General features: G+C 53.7%; 1 protein-coding gene across 1 annotated transcript in view; it reads right to left on the reverse strand.

The window, feature by feature from the left end:
• PRKAG2 (protein kinase AMP-activated non-catalytic subunit gamma 2) overlaps nucleotides 1-23,947 on the reverse strand; it is a 308,354-nt gene that overhangs the window by 104,168 nt on the left and 180,239 nt on the right. The window contains exon 5 of the mRNA XM_052638377.1: nucleotides 6,217-6,428. Within this exon, the coding sequence (XP_052494337.1) occupies nucleotides 6,217-6,428 (212 nt within the window). The remainder of the gene's footprint in view (nucleotides 1-6,216; nucleotides 6,429-23,947) is intronic.

A 23,947-nucleotide genomic window follows, 5' to 3' on the forward strand; every position in this document is an offset into this window, starting at 1 on the left:
AGGTTTACCATTTACATTCTGATGATTAAAAAAATCTTAATTTCCAGGGGAGTTCCCTGATTGCCTAATGCTTAGGGCTTTCACTGCTAAGGCCCAGGTTCAATCCCTGGTCGGGGAACTGAGATCTTGCAAGCTGTGTGGTACAGCCAACAAATAAATAAATAAAAACAAATAAGCAAAAATCTTAATTTCTAGCTCCAGAGTCACATATCCAGTGGCCCTTTGGACACCTTCATTTAATTATCCCCTGGGGACCTTGTTGTACTACCACCACCAGCTAACACACACGTGTGTGCACTTATACACACATACACACCTGCACACAGCCTGCCTCCTCCTCTGTTCTTTATCCCAGAAAATGCAACCACCATCCATCCAGTTTCCCAAGGCAAAATCTTTGCACCCATCCTTGATTCTTCTCTTTTGTCCACTCAACTAATCAATCGCTGCATAACAAATCCATTTCAACCTGACCTCTTAAATAGCTCTTTACATTTTAACACCAGTCCCTTTCCCCTTCTTTCCACTGTCAGCTGCCACCAGGCCCAGATCATTTCACATGGCATCTCATCTGAACTCCTGCTGTACCCACATCTGGTCTCATTTCCACACCCAACCACAGGGATCATCCTAAGATGCAGAGTTGATTATTGCTCTCTGCTGCTGAAAAAAGTTTCCACTTTCTTCCTCTGGGATTGGCTTTTCCGCTCCCTAAGACGGGACTAGGAATTTTCTCCCATGCACAGTTTCTATCAAATGCTCTTATAACTATTTAGCTGTCTATACCCCCTCCCCAAGTTGGGCCTCCCAGGTGGCTCAGTGGTAAAGAATTCACCTGCAATGCAGGAGGCATGGGTTTGATCCCTGGGTTGAGAAGATCCCCTGGAGAAGGAACCGGCAACCTGCTCCAGTATTCCTGCCTGGGAAGTCCCATGGACAGAGGAGCCTGGAGGGTCACAGTCCATGAGGTCACAAAAAGTTGGACATGATGGAGAGACTAAACAACTCCACCACCTCAGATAGAGAAAAGCACCTTCCTTTTGTTCAGTGAAAGTCACTGAATCATGTCTGACTCTTTGTGACCCCACGGACTATAGCCCACCAGGCTCCTCTGTCCATGGAATTCTCCAGGCCAGAATAGTGGAGTGGGTAGCTGTCCCCTTCTCCAGGGGATCTTTCCAACCCAGGGATCGAACCCAGGTCTCCTGCATTGCAGGCGGATTCTGTACCAGCTGAGCCACCAGGGAAGCCCAAGAATACTGGAGTGGGTAGCCTATCCCTTCTCCAGGGCATCTTCCCAACTCATGGATAGAACTCAGGTCTCCTGTATTGCAGGCAGATGCTTTACCAGCTGAGCTACCAGGGAAAACCTTTGTTCAGTGAGTTCCGAGCTATTTATCAAATCCCTCCCAAGCATAAAGTGCTGCTAATAGATGAAGTGGAGAAGGCAATGGCACCCCACTCCAGTCCTCTTGCCTGGAAAATCCCACGGACGGGGGAGCCTGGTGGGCTGCCGTCTATGGGGTCACACAGAGTCGGACACAATTGAAGTGACTTAGCAATAGATGAGAGAATACCATCTCTGCCTTATGAGAGCCACTCACACACTTGTCAACCCATCAACCTTCCTGAGCCCAGTGTCTGGCACCCAACAGTTGCTTAAAAAATATTTGCTGAGTAAATAAACGATTATATGAGTACTTCTACAAAGACGAATTCATTGCCCTCATCCCCTTTATAATTTTAGAATAAAATTCATGGGAACAAAGTTTATAAAAGTGATCTTCATGGTTGATGTTTACAGTAAGCATCTTTTTATCCCAAAAGGCAGAGATAAATTATATCTAAATACTTTCAAGAAGATAGAAGCCTTGAAGCAACTCACATTCCTCTCTGAAGATTCTGCCGGTAACCAAATGCATGAAATCAGCCAAGTTCTTAAGGAATTTTGCACATGAGGACATTCAACATAATCCAATTATAAAGAAACACTTAGATGAACCCGAATCCATCACCAGCCCTCCTGCCAAAGGCTGCTGAAAGCAGAGACCAGGGCCAAACACAGCTGCAGGGTTGTGACCAGTATGCTTGAAGGAGCCCCTGGAGGCCTTGGGTGATAAAACTTACACATGATTAAGGCTCCTGTTTAATGTTCATAGCCAGTGGAACACTGTCTTCCAATCTGAAACATACCATTTCAAAACATAAGTGGGGAATCTCGGGTGATCACCCTGAATTTCTGAAGCTCAAACTTTATAAACATTGTACTGTTGACTAGATCTTTTTTTTTTTTTTAATGTGGTAAAATATACATACGGGGCTTCCCTCATAGCTCAGTCAGTAAAGAATCTGCCTGCAATGCAGGAGACCCTGGTTCGATTCCTGGGTCGAGAAGATCCGCTAGAGAAGGGATAGGCTACCCACTCCAGTATTCTTTGGGCTTCCCTTGTGGCTCAGCTGGTAAAGAATCTGCCTGCAATGCGGGAGACCCCAGTTCGATTCCTGGGTTGGGAAGATCCCCTGGAGAAGGGAAAGGCTACCCACTCCAGGATACTGGCCTGGAGAATTCCATGGACTGTCTAGTCCATGGGGTCTAAAAGAGTCATTACTAGGCTCCTCTGTCCATGGGATTTCCCAGGCAAGAACACTGGGGTGGGTGGCCATTCCCTTCTCCAGGGGATCTACCCAACCCAGGCACTGAACCCGGGTCTCCTGCATTGCAGACAGACTCTTTGCCATCTGAGCCACCTCGGAAGCCCTGTTACTTCTTTGTACATTCATTCTATTAATTTCTGAGAGTTTGATATTAAACTGCAACTAAACATCTTCATTTATCTACTTAACAAACAATTGTAATATATTGTGAAACTATATGTAACTTTGTTATGTATTTACCAAGTTTTCTGTAAATGTTTTCATATTTTCATAATTTAAAAAATAAAAAAGAAAGGTTAAAAATAAAAAGAATATCACTGTCTACTCACAATCAGGGGTCGGGGAAGGGGTACTGAAAGCAGAACGTCCTCTGAATGCTCTCTCATTCAAGGTGGGGAAGGCTGTGGGCTCGGTCTATGCACAGAACTTCTGAAATCGTGGAAAAACCCCGTGTCCGCATCTGCACCATCACTTCAAATGATCTAAAGCCCAAATACCACGTCCGATTCAAACCAGCGTCTCTTCTCCCATGGGGCTGTCCTGTCAGTCATCCCGGGTCCGGGAGAAGAAGCCGATGCTTTGAATAGACTTCCTCCATCCCGGCCTCTCTGCCGGTCACTCCCTTCTCGGCTCCCTTCTCCGGTCCCCTGCCAGCTCCCTCTCAGGTCTCTGGGCCCGCTGGCCTCTCGGCAGGCTGGGCACATGGTGGAGGGCAGGAAGCTGGGGAGATGTCAGGCTTCCTATCCCTCTGCCTCCAACGGCAGCTCAGGCCAGTGGCTGCTCCTCCTCTGCGGCCCCAGCTCCTTCCTGCCAGGCAGACACACTGGTCCCACCTGCCACCTCATGGGGTCCCCTCTCATCCCTCCACCCCAAGGGGAGTAGCAGCTCCCTGCTTTTGATAACCTTCAGTTGCCTCATGATCCCTTTTTTTGGACACATTTGTTCTAGTATCTCTATGACCAAGTCTCTGTGCTAAATGCGCCGGACAGCAGAAACCTCAAGATCTCTTCTCATTCACACGCAGGAACATGGATGACCTTCCTCCTGGGCCCTGAGTGCTAAGGGGCCTCCTGGTCTTCCTGTCTCTAATCTCTACCAGATCACCAGGAACTCCCAGACAGCGCCACCCTGCCCCACCACCAGAAGGTCCTATCTCCACCTCTCCTGCTGATCTGAGCCCTACAGTCACCCGAGTCTTCCTTCCTTACCCTCATCAGACACCAGTATTTTCCCCGTCCCACCCCCCCTGCAGTGTGGACTATTTGTTTCCTCCCTGATCCCCACCCAACCTACCTTCCACTTTGATTTAACTGCTTTAGTTCAGTTCAGTTCAGTCGCTCAGTCGTGTCCGACTCTTTGTGACCCCAGGAATCACAGCACGCCAGGCCTCCCTGTCCATCAACCAACTCCCGGAGTTCACTCAGACTCACGTCCATCGAGTCAGTGATGCCATCCAGCCATCTTATCCTGGGTCGTCCCCTTCTCCCCCTGCCCCCAATCCCTCCCAGCATCAGACTCTTTTCCAATGAGTCAACTCTTCTCATGAGGTGGCCAAAGTACTGGAGTTTCAGCTTTAGCATCATTCTTTCCAAAGAAATCCCAGGGCTGATCTCCTTCAGAATGGTCTGGTTGGATCTCCTTGCAGTCCAAGGGACTCTCAAGAGTCTTCTCCAACACCACAGTTCAAACGCGTCAATTCTTTAGGGCTCAGCCTTCTTCACAGTCCAACTCTCACATCCATACATGACCACAGGAAAATCCATAGCCTTGACTAGACAGACCTTAGTTGGCAAAGTAATGTCTCTGCTTTTCAATATGCTATCTAGGTTGGTCATAACTTTTCTTCCAAGGAGTAAGCGTCTTTTAATTTCATGGCTGCAGTCACCATCTGCAGTGACTTTATTTGAGTGTTATTCTGTTCCCAGTAAGACTGTAAGCCCCAGAGGGCAGAGGCAATACCTTACATTTTATCCCTCAGCACTTAAAACAATACTCTGCTAAGTTTACATCTAATAAAGTAATCATTGGACAAACAAGAAGATTCATGGTAGGTTCTCTGCCAGACTAACACATCTTTCTTCCCAAAGGCAGCAAGTGTTATGGTTAGATGGTGTCCTCCCAGAAGCTTTGTGAGGTCCTGACCACTAACACCCATGAATGCCACCTTGTTTGGAAATTGGGTCTTTGCAGGGGTAATTAAGTTATAAAGAGGTTGTCCTGGGATTTCCCTGGTGGTCCAGTGGCTAAGACCCTGTGCTCCCAATGTTGGGGGGCTGGGTTCAATTCCTGGTCAGGAAACTAGATTCTATATGCTGCAACTAAGACTCGGGGCAGCCAAATAAATAAATATTTTTTTAAAAGTCAGGCTTCTTTGGTGGTCCAGCAGTTAAGAACATGCCTGCCGATGCAGAGGACATGGGTTCAATCCCCGGTCCAGGAAGATCCCACGTGCCTCGGGGCAACTAAAGCCTGTGAACTTCACCTACAGAGCCCATGCTCTAGAGATCACACGCCACAACAAGAGAAGTCACCGCGGCGAGGAGCCTACACAGCGCGACAAAGAGCAGCCTCTCCTCACGGCAACGAGAGAAAGCCACGTGCAGCAACAAAGACCCAGCACACCCAAAATAAATAAATAAATCTTAAAAAAAAAACCCAGGGACTTCCCTGGTGGTTCAGCAGTTCAGTGGCTAAGACTCCGTACTCCCAACGCAGGCGGCCTGGGTTCAATCCCTGGCCAGGAAACTAGATCCCACATCCCGCAACGAAGACCTGGTATAGCCAAGGATATACCTATCTATGTTTAAAGGGGTCATACTGAGACCGTTTCCCAAGTCAATGATGTCAGACTCTAAATCTTAAAAAGCTAGAATAAAATTTCTATTAAAAAAACAATATTTTTTTGCTTTGCCTATGAATTTTTACTTTAGTATCCCAATCATAACAAATTCAAATAAAGCTTTTAATAACTGATTTTTAAAAAGAAGCTAAGAGAGAAAAAATTTTCCTGGCCATGTTCCAGAAGCTACTGTCCATTTGATTTCCACTTGCCCATTTTGCTCTTATGAGATTCCTTTGGACTGCAAGGAAATCAAACCAGTGTATCCTAAAGGAAATCAACCCTGAATGTTCATGGGAAGGACTGATGCTGAAGCTGAAGCTCCAATACCTTGGTTACCTGATGCAATGAGCCGACTCACTGGAAAAGACCCTGATGCTAAGAAAGACTGAAGGCAGAAGGAGAAGGGGACGACGGAGGATGAGATGGTTGGATGGCATCAGTGACTCAATGGACAAGTCTGAGCAAGCTCCGGGAGACGGTGAAGGACAGGGAAGCCTGGTGTGCCACAGCCCAGGGGGTCACAAAGGGTCAAACACGACTTAGCAGCTGAACAACAACAGCAACACCTGTTCTCTTGCCACTTTTGTTCTTAGTCTGTGATTTATGATAAAATACACCCAAGGTGTCAGGAGTGCCCAGCCTTAGCTTCAGCTATATCCAGACTCTGCCCTCCCTCCCACGCCCGGTGGCCTGGCCCCCAGGAGGAGGCCCAGACTTACAGATTTGGAGGGAGAAGGATGTGTCGGAGATGCTGACGGAGGCCTGGCTGCACTCTGGAAGGAGGACGGGCTGAACCTCTGGCCTGTGTCCGGAGGCGAAGAGGAGGCATCGATGCGATTTTCCAGTCGCTCAGGCTCGTGCTTGTAGGACTCGAGAGGGAACGTGTGCTGCTTGGCCACTTGGGTGGGTGTCGACGGAGAGGAAGAGAGGCCTGGGGTGGAGGAGGGACCACAAAGGGTGTGAGCGATTTGCTGACATGGAGAAAAGGGCTCCCAGCTGCGAGTGCTGGGAGTCTCACACGGCAAGAATCTAAATGATTCAATTCTGAATGCTGGGGACAAGCTTGCGTAAACTACTTCTAATCCCTTAGAACTGGTTGTGTCTAGAAATCCCTGCCCCACCCAACCTGAGTCGTGGGCAGAGTCCCCCTTGCTATGACAGGGACAATTCAGAAGTTGTCGGGTGATAAGACTTATGCACACTTGTCGGATATGATTTTCATATTTAGTCCAAGACTATTGGATCTCCCCTCCCTCCCCTACAAAGCATGGTGTCGAGAGTGTGTGGAGTGGATCCCATAGTCCTTGGGATAAGACATAAGGAAGTTCATATCCAGCAGAGACGAAGGTCAGAAGTCACATGACTACACCAAGGACCAGACCAGACACGCTGTTATTGTCAAAATGTGTGCTGCGAAAACCGGCTCAGAGGTTAAAGCATCTGCCTCCAATGCGGGAGACCCGAGTTCGATCCCTGGGTTGGGAAGATCCCCTGGAGAAGGAAATGGTAACCCACTCCAGTACTCTTGCCTGGAGAATCCCATGGACAGAGAAGCCTGGTAGGCTACAGTCCATGGGGTCGCAAAGAGTCGGACAGGACTGAGCGACTTCACTTCAAAACTGCCACTGTGGGTGTGCAAGAGCTAGAATCACTGTGAAGATGATCGCTGGGGTGGCGTTGGGAAGGAAGCACCTTGCGGAGTGAAGACCTGGATGGGACTGGAACCAGGAAGAAGTGGGTGGGATGCGGGGGACAAAGAACTGGCAGGAGACCCGGGCATGAATCTGCCCAGAGTGAGAGGCTGCACAGTCCACAGGCTTTGTGCAATCCTGGAGGCCTGTCTAAGGCAGGTGATTGTCACTCACACCTGCCTGATTATGCCTGATCATGGTTATGGCTGAATGGAGCCCCCCAAACAGATAAGTTAAAGTCCGAACCCCCAGTGCCTGTGAATGTGACCTTATTTGGAAATAGATCTTTGCAGACAGAATCGAGCTGAGATTATACTGAAACAGGCTGGACTCTTAACCCCACGTGTAGTGTCCTTATAAGGGGAGAAGACACAGATACACACACAGGAGAAGGCCACGTAATGACGGAGGCAGACACTGGGGTGAGGTCTCGATGAGCCAAGGAATGCCAAGCACTGCCGGCAACCATCAGAAGCCAGAAGACTGGAGGAGGGTGGTCCAAAGGTCCAAATTTCCAATGATCAGATAACTAACTCCCGGGGATGCAATGTACAAAATGATGGCTGTAGTTAACACTGCTGTATGACACACAGGACAGTTAACTCCTGAGAGCTCTCTCATCACAAGGAGAAAGTTCTTCCTATTCATTTCTTTTCCTTGTTTCTGTAGAGATGAGGGATGTTAGCTCACCCACTGTGATCATCATTTCACAATACGAGCAATTCAAAGTACCATGCTGTATGCCTTAAACATATACAGTGACGCACATCAATTATTTCTCAATAATACTGGAAAAAGGAAGCTAGAGGCGGCAAAGTGGGAGGCTATTCAGTCTCAGAGGGGGTGTGGTGCTGCTGACACCTTGGTTCAGACTTCCAGCCTGTGGAATTACCAGAGAATAAACTCCTGTGGATTTGCGCTACCTAGTTTGGGCTACTTTGTTACGGAAGCTCTAGGAAACAACACAATAATGCTGCCTGATACTGATTTGTTTCCAAGACAGGTGGACTCTGGATTTGGGTCTGGTCTCTCACGTTTATAGGTAACTGAATACAATTTTTAAATTATTTAAAAATACAATAGGCATGCAAGCCAAAGATGTCAGTGAGCATGGACCCAGGGCCACCGTCTTGCTCCCTTTGACCTTGACAAAGACTGATCATCCTACAAGCCACGCGCCTACCCTGTGCTGCCCTGTGCCCCGTCCAGACTCCTCCGCTCGCCAGCCCTGTGCACTGGTGCTCCTTCTTCTGCTTCCATCCTCACCCCCCAGACTACCTCCCGATTCATCCCATTCCCCGCTCCTGACTCTGCAGCCCTATGAGCCTCAGCCCATCTCGTCTGCACCAGGCCTACCAGTGAACAACAGGCTGCTTCAGGCCAAACCAAACCAGACGAAAACAGGTGACTGTCTTGTGTGTGCTCAGTTGCTCAGTCATGTCCAGCTCTTTGTGACCTCGTGGACTGCAGTCTGCCAGGCTCCTCTGTCCATAGGATTCTCCAGGCAAGAACGGGAGAGTAGATTGCCGTTTCCTTCTCCAGGGGATCTTCCCAACCCAGGGATCGAATCGTGTCTCCTGCACTGGCAGGCAGGCCACCTGGGAAGCATGCATGTTTCTTCTCCCTGCCCCAACTCATCGTCTGCCCAGCGCTGGTCCGGGCGGGGGGCAGGTGTGTGGTCAGTGTCCCCCCCCCAAAAGGCAGGGAGACAGAAGGGGGTGGGGCCAAGGCTCAAGCTGGGCTGGCACCTTCCCTCCCATATTTCCTAGATGGGAGCACTGGGAGTAACCAGGTCTTTTTCCAGGGACCCCATTATCCCAGGAGCCACCACACCAAGCAGAGATCTCAGCCCCCAGGGTGAGCAGGGAGGAGTTCCAGGGAAAGCAGGAGGTAGACTGCTGTCACCGTGCCCTTGAAGGTCTCCAGGCTTATGATGTGAAAGGCCCCTAGGAGCAAGACCCCAAGCTCTTTTGAAAAAAGGTGCACACCAAAGGTTTTAGAAGCAAGGCCCACTTGGAGGAGGGGTTGGGGGGGTGGGGAGGGGAGGGTGGAGAGTGGGGACCCTGAGGAGAGAGAGATTTGAGTCCAGCAGCTCTGCAGGGCAGACAGGGCAGGAGGGGGCGGATTGTGAGTGATACCCACAGCCCGGCAGGAGTGAGGCTGGGTCCAGGTGGACCGACCGGGAGAAGGAAGCCCCTGTGCTGTCCTGTGTGGATGCCCTTGGGCCCCAAGGGTGGTGGCGTGTCCTTCACTGGCTGCAGCGATGGCCGCACAGTGGCCTGGAACAGACCGGCTGCCGGGGCCACGGTGGTCCAGTGAGAAGTGTCATGGTCCCTGCTTTACACTCTGGCCGGGGGCCCTGGACGCAAGGCCCTTCCTCTGTCTCTCTGGGGTGTTCCCTGCACTCTGGGGTGTGTGCTGGAGAACTGACAGGGGTTCTCCATGGAAAGGAGGGAGGGCAGGGCCGCTCCCTCCAGCCTCCCCCAACGTCCCCCACTTCCCCTTCTCTGCACGAGATGCTGTCCCGCTTAGACTGGACTGGGCTTATCCAGTCCTCAGAATAAGCCCCCTCCTCTGCTGCAGGGGGACTTTCAGAGCTGGCGGAACTCCTGGCTAATTCTTTGAGACAGCGTGTTCCCTTCTCAAGTGTAAGGTATTAGAAAGCACTCCTTAAAGCCCAGATGGCGGCTTCTGTGTCTCCTGGGGCTCATCCCATGAGCACGGGGACAAGTGTGACTGGGTCCCCATGGAGGACAAGAGGGACGTTCAGAGGACACAGTTGTGCAGAGCCGCCTGCGCTGAGGAGGAGATGGTGGATTTGCTATACGGAGGTGGAAACAGGGGAACTGAAGGGAACTCTATGGCCCTCAAGAAAGCTCCTCTCATGGAACTCTTTCTAATGTCAAGAGGTTCGTCCACCTTCCACCTGGCCTTCCTGCGGGCTCTCCTCCCTTCCCAGAGGAGGTGAGTCCTGTGGGGGATACAGGATGATACCTGGGCTTCAGAGCCGGGAGGGGGAGCCTCGGGGGACAGGTGATGTGATGTGTGGGTTAGGAACGTGTTTGGCTTAGGACACAGGGCAAGAACTCTGCTAGAACCCAAAACATGCCCCCTCTCTGCACTGCAGCCTGACACTCCTCTCAGGGTAGAGTCTTACGATACCATCTTACCAGTCACAAAGTGCTGGGGTACACTCTTGCTTCCTTTGCCCCCATCCCCAAGAGAGAGGGGGCGGGTGCGCGACCCTACTTCCCAGGTGAAGAGAGTGGGGACTAGAGAAATCACTCACTGGTGTGAGTGGGTGGCAGAGGCCCATTCTGCCACAGTGACGCTGGGAAATCACCCAGAGAAAGGACACAAAGGCTTAGACTCGCACTTTTGGGTGCGTGACTCACCCTTCCAGAAAGCGGGGTTTCAGAGGCTAAGAGGAGGGGGAGCTTGGGAAGCTTGAGTGCCTGGAGGGAAGGTGGGGTTGCTGTCAGAGGGGAGCGGGGCAGCCTTGTGGGGTGGGGATGGGCATCTTCAAAGAGGGTTTCTCTTCCATGCCAGCCAGAAAGAGCAGAGAGAATTTCAACAGAGAGGGGTCTTCCGATCACATTTATGCCCCTTTCCCTGGTGGCTCAGATGGTAGAGGATCCACCTATAATGCAGGAGACCTGGTTACCATCCCCGGGTCGGGAAGATCCCCTGGAGGAGGAAATGGCAACCCACTCCAGTATTCTTGCTTGGAGAATCCCATGGACAGAGGAGCCTGGCGGGCTACAGTCCATGGGGTCACAAAGAATTGGACACACCTGAGCAACTAACACTTTCACCAGTGAGGGGAAAACTGCCTAATGGAAGGAAGGGGGGAGCGGGTAAGAATGATATGCCTACCATTTTATCCCCTTTTTTGAATATTGGCGTCACCATTCATAAAGAAATCCTCCATTACCATCAAACAGACCGATTTATTTTCTTAATCATAAGATAAACTGCCAAGCTCAGGCTCCCAGGAGCGGCCGGTGTCTGAACGGCCAGCGGCTCTGGGCCAGGTCAAGGTGCAGCGGACAAGTCCCACCTTCCGGTCTGGTTGGAGGAAACGGAACAGGACTCAAACCCAAATGCACAGCAACAGCACCACGCGGCGAGCGCCAAGAGCCAAGTGCCCGTAAGCCCAGAGCAGGGGGAGCTCAGAGAGGAGGCTGGAGGGGCGGGAGGCCCCACGAAACACCGGGAAGGGCGCGACTCGAGAAGGAACCGGATCTGCCCCCAGGTGAGGCGGCTTTCGAAGGGGCCCCGCCGGGACAGGGCTGAGGCGACATGACCGAGAAGCCCGGGCAGGCTCCCCCGTTCTGCTCTTCCGGAGGGCGCTCCCGCCCTCCCCCGGCCCCTGAGGACTTTGTCAGCACTGCCGCCACCTCCGAGACTTAACAATGCCCCCCGCGCCTCCCGGGGCCGCAGCCAGGGCCAGTGAATAGGCCCAGTGAGTGAACAGAGGCGACGCCTGGCAGCCACACCAGACACCAGGGAGCCACGAGCTGGTGACTTCAAGGGGCCGGGCCACGCTGGCCGGAGCTGCGCCTGGAGGGGAGGGGAGAGAGGAGAACGGCGGGGCCGCTGGAAGGTAATGAACAAGAGCAGCAGAAGGGTGCAGAGGAGAGCACTGGGTTTCGGAGCCTTGAGTCTAGGCCTAGTTTCACCACTAGCCAACCCCCTGCTTGGTTAAAAAAGAAAAAAAGCCAGGTTGACCAGATGGCTGTGTGGTGTGCAGCAGGGGAGTGGGGGGGTGGGGTGGGGGTGGGAGCCTGCCCCTGACATGTGGTGTCCCCTTCCCCAGGGCAGCACCAATCTTCTTCATGCATATGGTCTGAAATACCCAGAAACATACAATACAAAAATGAAAAAATTCATTTTCTTCCTGATCTTAAATGTCCTTGCTGCCCACCGTCCCAAGAGCCTGGGGTGAGAAGCACAAATTTTCAATTTACCCTGCATGGCGGTTTGCTATCACGTGGCCTTTAAAATAACTAACGAGTCATCACAGAGATGAGGAATAACAACAATAAAGTTAGTTCTTCCTGACATTAAAAAAAAAACTTTATTCAGTTATCATAATACGATTTTCCTGTATTTATTTGTTGTTGGCGGGGCTGGGTTTTCGTTGCTGTGTGGGTTTTCTCAGCTGTGGCAACCAGGACGACTCTGTTGCACAACACGGGCTTCCTGTTGCAGTGGCTTCTCGAGTTGCGGCTCAAGGGCTTAACTAGAACATGGGGATCTTCCTGGGCCAGGGATCGAACCCACGTGCCTTGCACTGGTGGGCAGATTCTTTACCATTGGACCGCCAGGGAAGTCCAGTTGTTCCTGACTTAGGACGGGTGGAGGATGGTGATGAGGGTCATGGGGGGATGAAGACACGGTCAATATGTGTCAAACCAGTAGCCCCGGCCAGGGAGCTGCAGGGACCCCTGTGGCTAAGGAGCCAGGCCACGGATAAGGACATCAGAGGGGACAGAAGGCCCAGGGTAATGGAAAGAAGACAAGCAAGCTGAGCACAGGCCAGGGTCCGGTCTCCCCTGTGGGGAGTGGTCCTCACGTACAGGGCACACACATCCATCAGGGTACTCCCCACACCCAGGGCTGACGTCCATGAGACACCAGAAGCAGAAGGGCCACAGAAGCAGAGCCAGTTCCCTGGAGCTTGTCCGCAGGTCCTGCTCTAGGCCTCACCAGCCTCAGTCCAAGCATCTACCACTCAGGCACGGAGAGGATCCGGCGGGGATGGAGGGGAGGGGCCACCCTGAGCCAGGTCCTGCTGGGAGGCAAGCCTGCAACCCTCCAGACAAGCATTCACAGTCCAGGTAGAGGCGCCGAGGCCCGCGTGTGGGTATCTGTCCTGCTTCTGCAAATCCCCGATCACAGGCCTCCACTCTGGCTGTCCAGGATGGCCAGTGCCTGATGGGGTGAAATATAGCCCAGAGCCACCAACTGACTCAACAGGGCAGGATAGCTACAGGGGTAGGGGTATACCTTGAGGTGGGGACTCTGGAAGGAAAGGCAATCTCACCTTTCTCGTCCCTGCAAGGTCTCCCAGGGTAACCCACGGGAGCCTGGAAACACAAAGGTGTGTGAGCTCCGTGTCAAAACACGAAGCTGGGTCATTAGGAAACCTGGGCCCAAACATGAGACCCCAGTGCATTCTGGGCACAGGCCAACCTGAGGTCTGAGCCTTGATGGGAGAGTCCTCAGTCCTTCTTGACTTCAAGGGATCATCTATGGCCTTTCCAGTGGCAGCTGGACTTTCTGGGGCTTGAACGCTCCGTGAGGGGAAACCAGACTCTCTGGCCTCAGTGGGCTGGGGTCTCCCTCTGCAGAAGCAGGTGCTCTTGGGACTTCCTTGGTGGTCCCGTGGCTAAGACTCTGTGGGGCCAATGCAGGGGGCCTGGGTTCCATTCCTGGTCAGGGAACTAGAGCCCACGTGCTGCAACCAGAGTTCGCACATCACAGCTAGAGATCCTTCGCGCCACGACTGCAGATGGAAGATCCTGTGTGCAATAACTAAGGCTCTAAGATCTGGTGCCGCAGCAAAATAAATACATATTTTAAAAAAGAAGAAGAAGCAGGTGCTTCTCTTTGCTCAGGAGGATGGATCAGGCACCCCCCACTCCCGGCCCCAGCATGTGTGTGGTCCTGGTTTGTCCCAGCCTGGCGGTGACCTGTTCTCAGGCTCTAGGCAGAATACCCATGAAGAGTCCCCATAACTTTCTCACTGAACTCTGGATACCTTTCTGCCTCCCTTTCCCATGGGAAGGCTTTTCTCAAAACCCTTGGTCTGGGCAGTCCTCGGTCTCCATCCCCAGAGTTTGACCCAACACCCTGGGGCAGCGCGTCTGAGTCACCTGGCCAGTTGAGATGGTTTCAGCCCACAGTTCTCAAACCGGACTGAGCAGGATCACCCAGCAGCTTGCAGAATACTCCATCCCAGAGCCTAAAGATTCTGTTGAGGGCGTCCGAGGTGAAGCCTGTGTGTTCAGCCACTCAGTCGTGTCCGACTCTCTGCAACCCGGTGGCCTGTAACCCGCCAGGCTCCTTTGTCCATGGGATTCTCCAGGCAAGAAAACTGGAGTGGGTTGCCATTCCCTTCTCCAGGGGATCTTCCTGACCCAGGGATCGAACCCACATCTTCACTGGGAGGCGTGGTCTTTACCACGGTCCAAGGTGGAGCTTGGGAACCTGCATTTCTGACGTTCCCCAGGTGATTCAGGTGGCCAGACAAGTTTTGAACCATTCATTCAAACCAGCTTCCTCATTTTACAGATAAGAGACTTCTAAAGTAACTCTAGTTCCCATTCTTGGTGGCCACGTGGCAGCAGGCTCAGCCCTCTCTTTCACAGCCCCCTTCCTCGACAGCAAGCTCGCTTCCTCTCTTCCAGGCTCCCTGCTTGACCTCCGATGGAGATCACTCCTCCTGCAGCCGAAGACAAGAGTTTCTGGATTCTTTTCCCTGGTGGCTCAGATGGTAAAGACTCTGCCTGCAACACAGAAGACGCAGCTTTGATCCCTGGGTATGGAAGATCCCCTGGAGAATCCCACAGACAGAGGAGCCTGGCAGACTACAGTCTGTGGGATCACAAAGAGTTGGACATGACTGAGTGACTAACACACTCTCTCTAGAAATGGCCCTGGATAACTTTATACCTGATGGCTTTGGCTCTGGCCCTGCCTGAGCTTCCTCTCAATTCATATATTAATTTGGAATAAGGTTTGGGGCTGCAAGTTTTGCTTATAGACGCGAAGAGCCTGTTTTATAATCTTTTATAACAAAAACTATTCAAAGTCTGTTGGAGACCCAAGTTGTTCTGGAGTCCATTTATCATTTTTGATGATAAAGCAGTAGGTGAAAAATTCTTTCAGAAAACCAACTCTTTTAGGACATTTTCTAAGGTTCTTATTCTCCTAGGAGGAAAGCAGGAAAAGCTGCAGTTTCACAGGGGCTTGTACACCCGACAGGATTCTGGACCTGGTTTTTAAGTGGTTGGCTCTGGCGTGTTGACTTTTGGCATGGGTGAACCGGCAAAAGAAAACAAAATAGAAACAGTGGCGGGGGAGGGCGTGGGCACTCACAAAGGTGGTTCTGGCTTGGCCTCAGCAGGGTGATCTGACCTCAGGCATCTGTCTGCCTTTAGAGGAGCTGTGTCCTCTTCAAGCTCCTCTGGAGGCCTGTGTTCTGCTTCATGGCCCCCCCAGCAACTTCACTATAGCAATAAGATAAGAGTCTATGTGCCTTTTGATGCTGAAGCTCAAAGGCAATTCTCCCAGAAGGGAGGTGAAAGAAAACAAAAAACCCTCAGCTGCTTTGTAAGAGAGAGACATTCTAGGGCTTCCCTGGGGGCTCAGTGGGAAAGAATCTGCCTGCCAGTGCAGGAGACACAGGTTCCATCCCTGGTGCGCGAAGATCCCACATGCCGGGGAGCAGCTAAGTCCGTGAGCTACAACTACTGGGCCTGAGCTCTAGAGCCCGGGAGCCACAACCCCTGAAGCCTGACCCCCCTAGAGCCGGTGCTGTGCAACAAGAGATGCCACTGAGATGAGACGCCCACATTCTGCAACCAGAGAGCAGCCCTGGGTCTCTGCAACTAGAAAAAGCCTGCACAGCAACGAAGATCCAGCGTGGCCAAAATAAATACATACTAGCAAAAAAAAAAAAGAGGGAGGGAGCGATTCTACAGCAATCCAGTTTCCATATAAGACGGTTTCTGAAAACCAGTTTACTGAGGATTTGACAACATAGGAGAAAGGTTGAATAGCTACCCCAGTGCCCTCTGATGACGATCTTTGTGGGATCACAAACGTAGCTGGCATCCTCCTACCACACAGATGAATTCTGCTGAATGAGACAGGGGAAATCAGGGCCAAGGGGACACGGCCGTGATGACCTGAGTGGACACACGTGCCATGACCTCCTTTGACAGTGGAGGAGAGGCAGGCCCTGGGAGGTGATGGGGAGGCCCAGGGCCCATGGCTGGGTCACAAGCTGGGCCAGGCATGTCATTGACAGGGGTCTTCAGACCCCCAGGGGGCACCTTCCCTGAGCTGTGAGAGGTTCAGGCTGCCACTCACCAGCATGAGTGTCCGGGGAGGGGCCCATCTGTGTGGGTGAGAAGAAGGAGCAGGTGGTCCCATGGGGGGCCTGGCAGGTACGTGGACTCAGAGGTGGGAGTGGGGGGTACGGGGGTACCCCCTTCCATGCCACACGCCCCCAAAGGCTGCACAGGGTGGAGAGTGGAGTGGATGGCCCTGACTCGGGTTTGGGAGAGGAAGAGGAGGAGGGTTGGTCTGGTGACTGTCACGTCCTGAGAGCACGCAAGGGAAGGACACTAACTCGGCAGGAGGCCATGGGGTTTCCTACTCGCCGGCTGGTGCCAAGGTGCCCGGGGGTGGGGGCAAGGCTTTGTGACACTAGGCACAGGTGGGCCCAGAATATTTCTGGGCAGGAGCCCTCCTAGGGCCCCGTCCTGCTCAGGTGTGGCCTTAGGTCAGGACCAGATTTCTATGTCAGTTCAGACAAGGCTTGTAACCTTGACCTGGCAGAGTTGCCTGTGTATAACAGCCTCGTGCATGCAGATTGTCCTGGCAAAGCCAGCCTGCCTGGTACCGGCAGACCTGGCTGTGATGGAAATCGGTGGATCTGGTACGGGGGCACACTTGGCATTGGCCCTGTGAACCGGGACCACCCTACTGTATAGGGAGGGGCAAGACCTCCCGCCCTGGAAGTAGCCTCTCCAAGAGAGGTCTCCACCAGCAGAGCCTCTGCCTGCAGGTACCCCCCACCCCGTGCCGACCGGGGACCCCAAGCCAGGCCTCCCCTCTCTGAGCCTGGGACACCGACCCCCCAAGGCGTCCCCTGCCCTGCCTCCAGCCCCTCCTCGGAATTCCTGATTGTCCATCGTCCATCACTTGTTTATTATTCCAGCTAATGGGGAAACCTGCCACTCACGTGGAAGCTCCCAGGGCAGACTCTATAAAATCTGAAACTGTACCTTGAGTTATTCCTGTACTTTCTGCAATCTGTCTGTAGGAACCACTGAGGACGCTTGATGCCAGCACCCCTCCCCCACACCGGCGTGGACTCCAGGACCCCAGGGCTCGTGGAACGTGGCCCCTTGTGCTGCGCTTGGCTGCCCCATTTTTGGTGGATCCCGGGCTGTTCAGCCAGAATCTGATCCCTTCTTCCACATGCTGGACTCGGTGTGGAGTGGGCTGTGGGGTCTAGGAAGGGCACCGAGCCCCCATCCCCTCCCCAGGGGGCCTGTGGTCGTGTCCAGACGTGCAGCCCTCGACGCACCCAGAGTGTGCTGGCCTGCCAGGCTGTTGGGTAGCTGGTGGGCCCAGGAGCAGTTCACAAACCAACTCTCTGGAAAACCTCGCCCAGCACAGCAGGCGGAGGAGGCGGGGGCCTGGCCTGGAGTGGGTTAGTGGGGGGTGTGACGCCAGCTCTGGCCTCCCTCTGCTGGGCGCCTGGCAGGCCAGGTGGCTGCCGGCCAGTGGGGGCATCCCCTCCCCTCCCCAGGGTGCTGGCGGCGGCCGCGGCCACAGGACTCCAAGCAGGGCTCTCCTGCGACTCTGTTGACTCAACACATCACGTGATGCCGCCTGCCGGGCCTTTGGGGTGTGAGGTGCCGCTCAGGCTGGCCGGCGGGTGTGCCAGGCCAGGGTGGCCTCGGGCCGGGCGGGCACCCAGGCTGAGCCTCTGCCACCCGCACTGTGTCTATGGAGCTGGTCTGAGCTCCCTGCCCTCCTCATGCACCTCCCGGAGTGAGAGGCGGAGAGCATCCCACTCCCCTCCCTGGCCAGGGATTAACTAAGGGGGCGGGGGGCTCTCCACGGAGGAGGAAGAGAAGAGGAAAGAAAGCTGCTGCTAGAAGGAAACCAGGCATCTCAGATGGAAACACACGTCCCGCTGCGTCCTTCTAAAGACACCCCAGGGGCGTCCCTGCAGGTACAGTGGCTGAGACTCTGAGCTCCCAACGCAAGGGCCCTGGTTCGATCCCTGGTCGGGGAACGAGATCCCAACTGACGCAACTAAAAGGTCCCGCGTGCTGCCACTAAGACCTGGTGCAGCCAAATAAATACGTAAAAAAACACATAGATAAAGAAAGACAACCCAGAGCCTCAGACAACAACAGCTCGGGAACAGCTCTGGGAGTTCAGGCTGCAGTAAAAGGTCACAGCATCACTCTTCAACTTCCTCTGTGCTTTCAGAAGAGAGGGCACAACCCCACCAGAGCCTGCTAGGAGAGGGGCTGGCTTTTCCAGGGAGCCTAGCATTCCTCGCCTTCTACGTCTGCCCTACGATACCCACCACTGTCAGAGCTTGTTTTACAGACGGGAGAGGGCAGCCCTGTGTGCGGGGCCCCCTACCGAGTTCAGCCGGACCCTGGGGGGCTCTCGGGCCCCCCTCTTCCACACGCTGGACCTGCCCCATCAATCTCTTTGATGCCTCAGGCTCCCCTTTCTCCAGCTGTTTTCCCCTGAGAGATGCCATCCCTGTCCATCGAGGCCAACCTGCTGCAGGCTGGCGGGAGCACAATTCTGACACTCGCGACAAGGAGGAGGCCACAGAGAGTAGAGGTCTCTCGCATTGCAGGCAGATTCTTTACCAGCTGAGCCACCAGGGAAGCTGAAGAATACTGGAGTGGGTAGCCTACCCCTTCTCCAGCAGATCTTCCCAACCCAGCGATCAAACCAGGGTCTCCTGCATTGCAGGGGGATTCTTTACCAACTGAGCTACTAGGGAAGACCCTTATATAGTTATAGGAAGCTGCAGTTACAGCTTTACAGATTCCATCTCCTCCACTAAGTGGGAGCGGTAGTGAGTCTTATTTGTCGTCCAGCCCCCCGCGTGCAGGGTACCCGGCACATAGTCCCTCCTCAATAAATACTCGCAGGACCCATGTGTCACCCCTGCCTTGTTCAACAAAATGCTCAACAAGCACAGTCCATGTAAGAACAAATGAATTCATTGGATTCATCAAAATTTAAAACTTAAAGCTTCTACGAAGATACTGGTAAGACTTAGAGAATGAACTTATGTTGCCGGGGGAATGGATGAGGATAAGGATAGTTAGGGAGTCTGGGATGGACATGTACACACTACTGTGTTTAATATGGGTAACCAACAAGGACCTACTGTATAGCACAGGGAACTCTGCTCAATGTTACGTGGCAGCCTGGGTGGGAGTGAAGTTTAGGGGAGAAGGGATACATGTATTATGTATGGCTGAACCCCTTTGCTGTCCACCTAAAACGATTACAACATTGTTAATCGGCTATGCTTAGTCGCTTCAGTCGTGTCCGATTCTTTGTGACCCCATGGACTGTAGCCCGCCAGGCTCTTCTGTCCATGGGATTTCCCAGGCAAGAATACTGGCGTGGATTGCCGTTTCCTCCTCCAGGGGATATTCCTGACCCAGGAATAAAGCCTGCATCTCCTGTGTCTCCTGCACTGCAGGCAGGTTCTTTACCACTTGAGCCACTGGGGGCACCTCTCTTTATGGATGGTGGTGATTATATAATTGTATATGTTTGACAAAACTCAGAACTGTACACCAGAAAGGGTGAATTTTACTGTATGTCAACTCCAAGTCAACAAACCTGATGGTTCACAAAAGTGCTCGAACGTGAATTGGCGTGACTCAGCGGTAAAGAACCTGTAGACCAAACCAAGAGACACGGTTCGATCCCCGGGTCCGGAAGATCCCCTGGAGAAGGAAATGGCAACTCACTCCAGTGCTCTTGCCTGGAGAATCCCCATGGACAGAGGAGCCTGGGGGCTACAGTCCATGGGGTCGCAAAGAGTCGGACACGACTGAGCGACTCAACAACAGCAGTTTGGCCTGGGCTAACGGGGCCATTTCCCACAGGCCCTGCAGGCCACGGGTGGGCTCTGAGGGGTACCCCTAAGCATTCCCACAGAAGCACCACCCCAGCCGGGGGCCCAAGACCTGCTCAACTAAAAACAGCAGCTGGAATCCCATCCCTCTGCCCTGAAGGTCATCTCAGGAGACAGGCTGGAGCCACTACTGCTGAGCAGGGAAAGAGCCAGGCCTTGGCCCTGGAGCCCCCTGCAAGTCAGTCCACGCCCTCCAGGCCACTGGGAAGGCCAGGCCATGAAAGGGGAGGAGATGCCCACAGAGCCGCTGGGAGAGGCAGGCCTCACACTCCATGCCCCCCGGGCGGACATGAGCCTCATCCAAGGCTGCGTCGCAGACCCGCAAGCCATGTCTCTTCATGGGGCACCAGGCAGGACTGAGTCCCAGGAAAGTCCAGGGTCAGGGCAGGAGGCCCGGGGCTCTCCTAGGACTGCACAGGGGTCTGGAGCAGACGGGCCAGGGGAGGCCCGCTTGCCAGGTGGCTGCAGGCCCAGAGCCACTGCTGCGGGAGTGAGAACGCGCACCTTTCCTCCCAGACCCAGGTCTCCCTCCAGCTGCCCCCTCGCCGGCTCCATCCACACAGACCCTCCAGGCCCGCAGAGGGGCCGTGTGTCCCCATCCCATCGGGGCTCGCTTTTCTCTGTCTTCCATTTGTAGAGACTGCGGTTTTGCTTTGTTTAGAAACCTAAGTGCCAAGTACACGAATGCTCACGGACAGATGACAGATACGTTAGGAGAACTTTCTGAAAAAGCTAACCTGTTGATCAGAACTTTTCTAAAAAAAAACAATTTAATTGTGGTAAAATACACAACACAGAAAGTCTGCCATCCAAACCCTTTTGAATCGTTCAGCTCGGCGGGGTTAAGACACCCACACTGTTGGACAGCCCTCATTGCCACCCAGGCTCCTGACCTGTTCATCTCCCAAAGCTGAGACTCTATCCCCGCAAGACACCGTCTCCTGCTTCCCTCCCCCCAGCCGCCCCCCCACCGCCCACTTTCTGGGTCTATGAATCTGTCTCCTCTGGGCCCTCGTGCACGTGGGGTCGTCTAGCGTTTGCCCTTTCCTGCCGGCTCCTTGTCCCACGCGTAACGCTCTCAAGGTCCCTCCTTGTCACAGCAGGTGTCAGAATTGTATTCCTTTTCAAGGCTGAATAATATTCTAGGGCAGAGAAGGAGATGGCAACCCACTCCAGGATTCTTGCCTGGAGAATCTCATGGACAGGGGAGCCTGGGGGGCTATGGTCGGTGCGATAGCAAAGAGTAGGACGCGACTGAGGACACAGCACACATGGTGTCCCAGGGCATGGCCAGGCCACACCCTGCTTTCCTTTAAAATCCGCCCCCTCCCTAGTGTTGCTATTGCCCTGCTTTCCCTCCTGGGTCTCTGACAGCCCTTTTCCGTGGAGTCAGCAGCTCGCTTGGAACCAACAGCCCGGCTTCCACGCGCCCCTGCACATGGGACATGAGGGCCCAGAACAGGGACTCGGGGCGTGTGACGTGCACGCGGCTCCCAAAGACACCGTGGGGATGTCCCAGCTGTCCATCCCGGTCAGAATCCGTCTGCATTATTAGCCCATGCCAGGGCCTGTCCCTTCCTCCAGGGCTCTGGGTGTGTGTGGGGTGGGGAGGGCTGTGGTCACAGGACCCAGAACGGGTCACCAGGCTGGCAGTGGGAGGGAGGCCAGAGCGGCGTCAGACAGCCCTGGCCTCCCGCAGCCAAGTTTCCGATGTGCTATCTGGGTGGCCCTGCCAAGGGTAATGTGACATTTACATGACACCCGGGGAGGCAGCCACGGTGACATAACCCGGGGAGGGCGGGAGGGGGGTGTGTCCCCCAGGCACGGAGCCCACAGCTGAGCACAGTCCGGTGACTCCGTGTTGTGTAAATTCGAGCACTGGTCACCTGCTTCCCCCCGTGTGCCGGCTCAACCCGCTCCCTCCAATGTGACCGCACTCGCTAAGCTTGTCCCCTCTGGGGGTCCCCCACCTCCCTTTCCTCCCCCCACCCCGAGAACGCCACTCCAGGAAACACCCACTAACTTTCCTGGGAGGATGAGGCAGAGGCCCGGCGTGGATCATCTGGGAGACTCCCAGAGAGGACATGCCTTCCCCGGCGGGCGTGGGTGGCGTGGGTGGTTCTGTGGGTTCACTCACACATGTGTTCACTGGAGTCCAGCTGGCCCCTGTGCCGGGGGCTTCAAACATCCTGGTGGGAAACACGGCTCCTGCCCTCTTTCAATTCCTTCTACGGGAACCTCAGCACACACTCTAGCTCTGTCACCCACGGGGCTGCGCCCGCGTAATCTAAGCCTCAGTTTATCCATCAGGGAAATGGGCAGATCACACCTGAACGTCTGGATGGGATGCCTCCCACCAGGGAGCACCGCTCCCACGGGCGCAGCAAAGCAAGGAATGGACCCGGGGGTAGACGAGGCCAAGGCAGGTGTCAGTCCTGACAGATGGGAACATCAGAGCTACTGAAATGGCACCAAACGGGACCTGCTCTCTGCCTGACCTCCCTACCTTCTTCACACAAAGGGCCAAGGGCCCCAGAATAGAGGGGCTGGGGCAGTGCAAAGGGTCCAGGTGAACCTGAGCAGATTCCTGTCCCCAGGCCCTCATCTCTGAGCTGAGAGCCTATGGACATCTGGACCTTGGCCTCCTCCCTGTCCCAGGGCACCCAGAGATGCAGCATATGTCCCTGTGAAAACTCACTCCAGTGCAATGACGACCAAGCTTAAATGGTCATTGGTAGAGTTTCAGTTAAAAAGCAGACACATCACCTTTGCTGACAAAGGTCCATACAGTCAAATCTATGGCTTTTCCAGTAGTCATGTACGGATACAAGAGTTGGACCATACAGAAGGCTGAGTGCCGAAGAATTGATGCTTTTGAACTGTGGTGCTGGAGAAGACTCTTCAGAGTCCCTTGGACTGCAAGGAGGTCCAACCAGTCCATCCTAAAGGAAATCAGTCCTGAGTGTTCATTGGAAGGACTGATGCTGAAGCTGAAACTCTAATACTTTGGCCACCTGATGCGAACAGCTGGCTCATTGGAAAAGACCCTGATGCTGGGAAAGATTGGAGGCGGGAGGAGAAGGGGACAACAGAGGATGAGATGGTTGGATGGCATCACTGACTCAATGGACACGAGTTTCAGCAAACTCCGGGAGATGGTGAAGCCTGGTGTGTAGCAGTCCGTGGGGTCACAAAGAGTCGGGCATGACTGAGTGACTGAACAGCAACAAGAGTTTCAGTTAGAAGGAGACAGCTGGCAAGCCAGCAGCCTTCCCAGCAACCCTGAGCAACACCCCGAGACACCCTGGGGATGTTCAAGGCCACCCCTTTACCTCTGACCTTGATCTCCTTTTCCCGCTCGGGTGGAACTGTCCCCCCTTGATGGCTGAGGTGTCAACTGTAAAAAGTTCACCCTCATGTTAGTAGGACATGCCTGAGAAGCCACATGAACAGTTGTCACGAGGGCTCAGGAGCAGTTAAGATCTCTGGGCAGAGTTTCTGCCTGGGTGCCCCCCTCCTCCACAAAGGCTGCCTTCGTCCTTTGGGTGAGGCTGCTGCTGGCTGATCTCCCAACAGATGTGAGGGAGATTGGCCTGGGTGGATGCGGTCAAGGGTACAGTCTCAACCCCCTGCAAGAGGGAGGTGCTAGGGTTACCGCGGTGAGCCTGGTACCTTTGATTCCCTAGAGTAGAAATGTTCCCGAGCCAGCAACATTTCTTTTGCAGCCTTTATCATGGAGGAGACTGGTATAAAGAGCTTTCCCCATCCTGCTGGAGATGTTTACTTTTCACTTAAGACAAGGCAAAGGGCCCCTTTCAGAGTGTT

The sequence above is a fragment of the Budorcas taxicolor genome, chromosome 4 (assembly GCF_023091745.1).
Source record: "Budorcas taxicolor isolate Tak-1 chromosome 4, Takin1.1, whole genome shotgun sequence".
Classification (NCBI taxonomy): Eukaryota; Metazoa; Chordata; class Mammalia; order Artiodactyla; family Bovidae; genus Budorcas; species Budorcas taxicolor.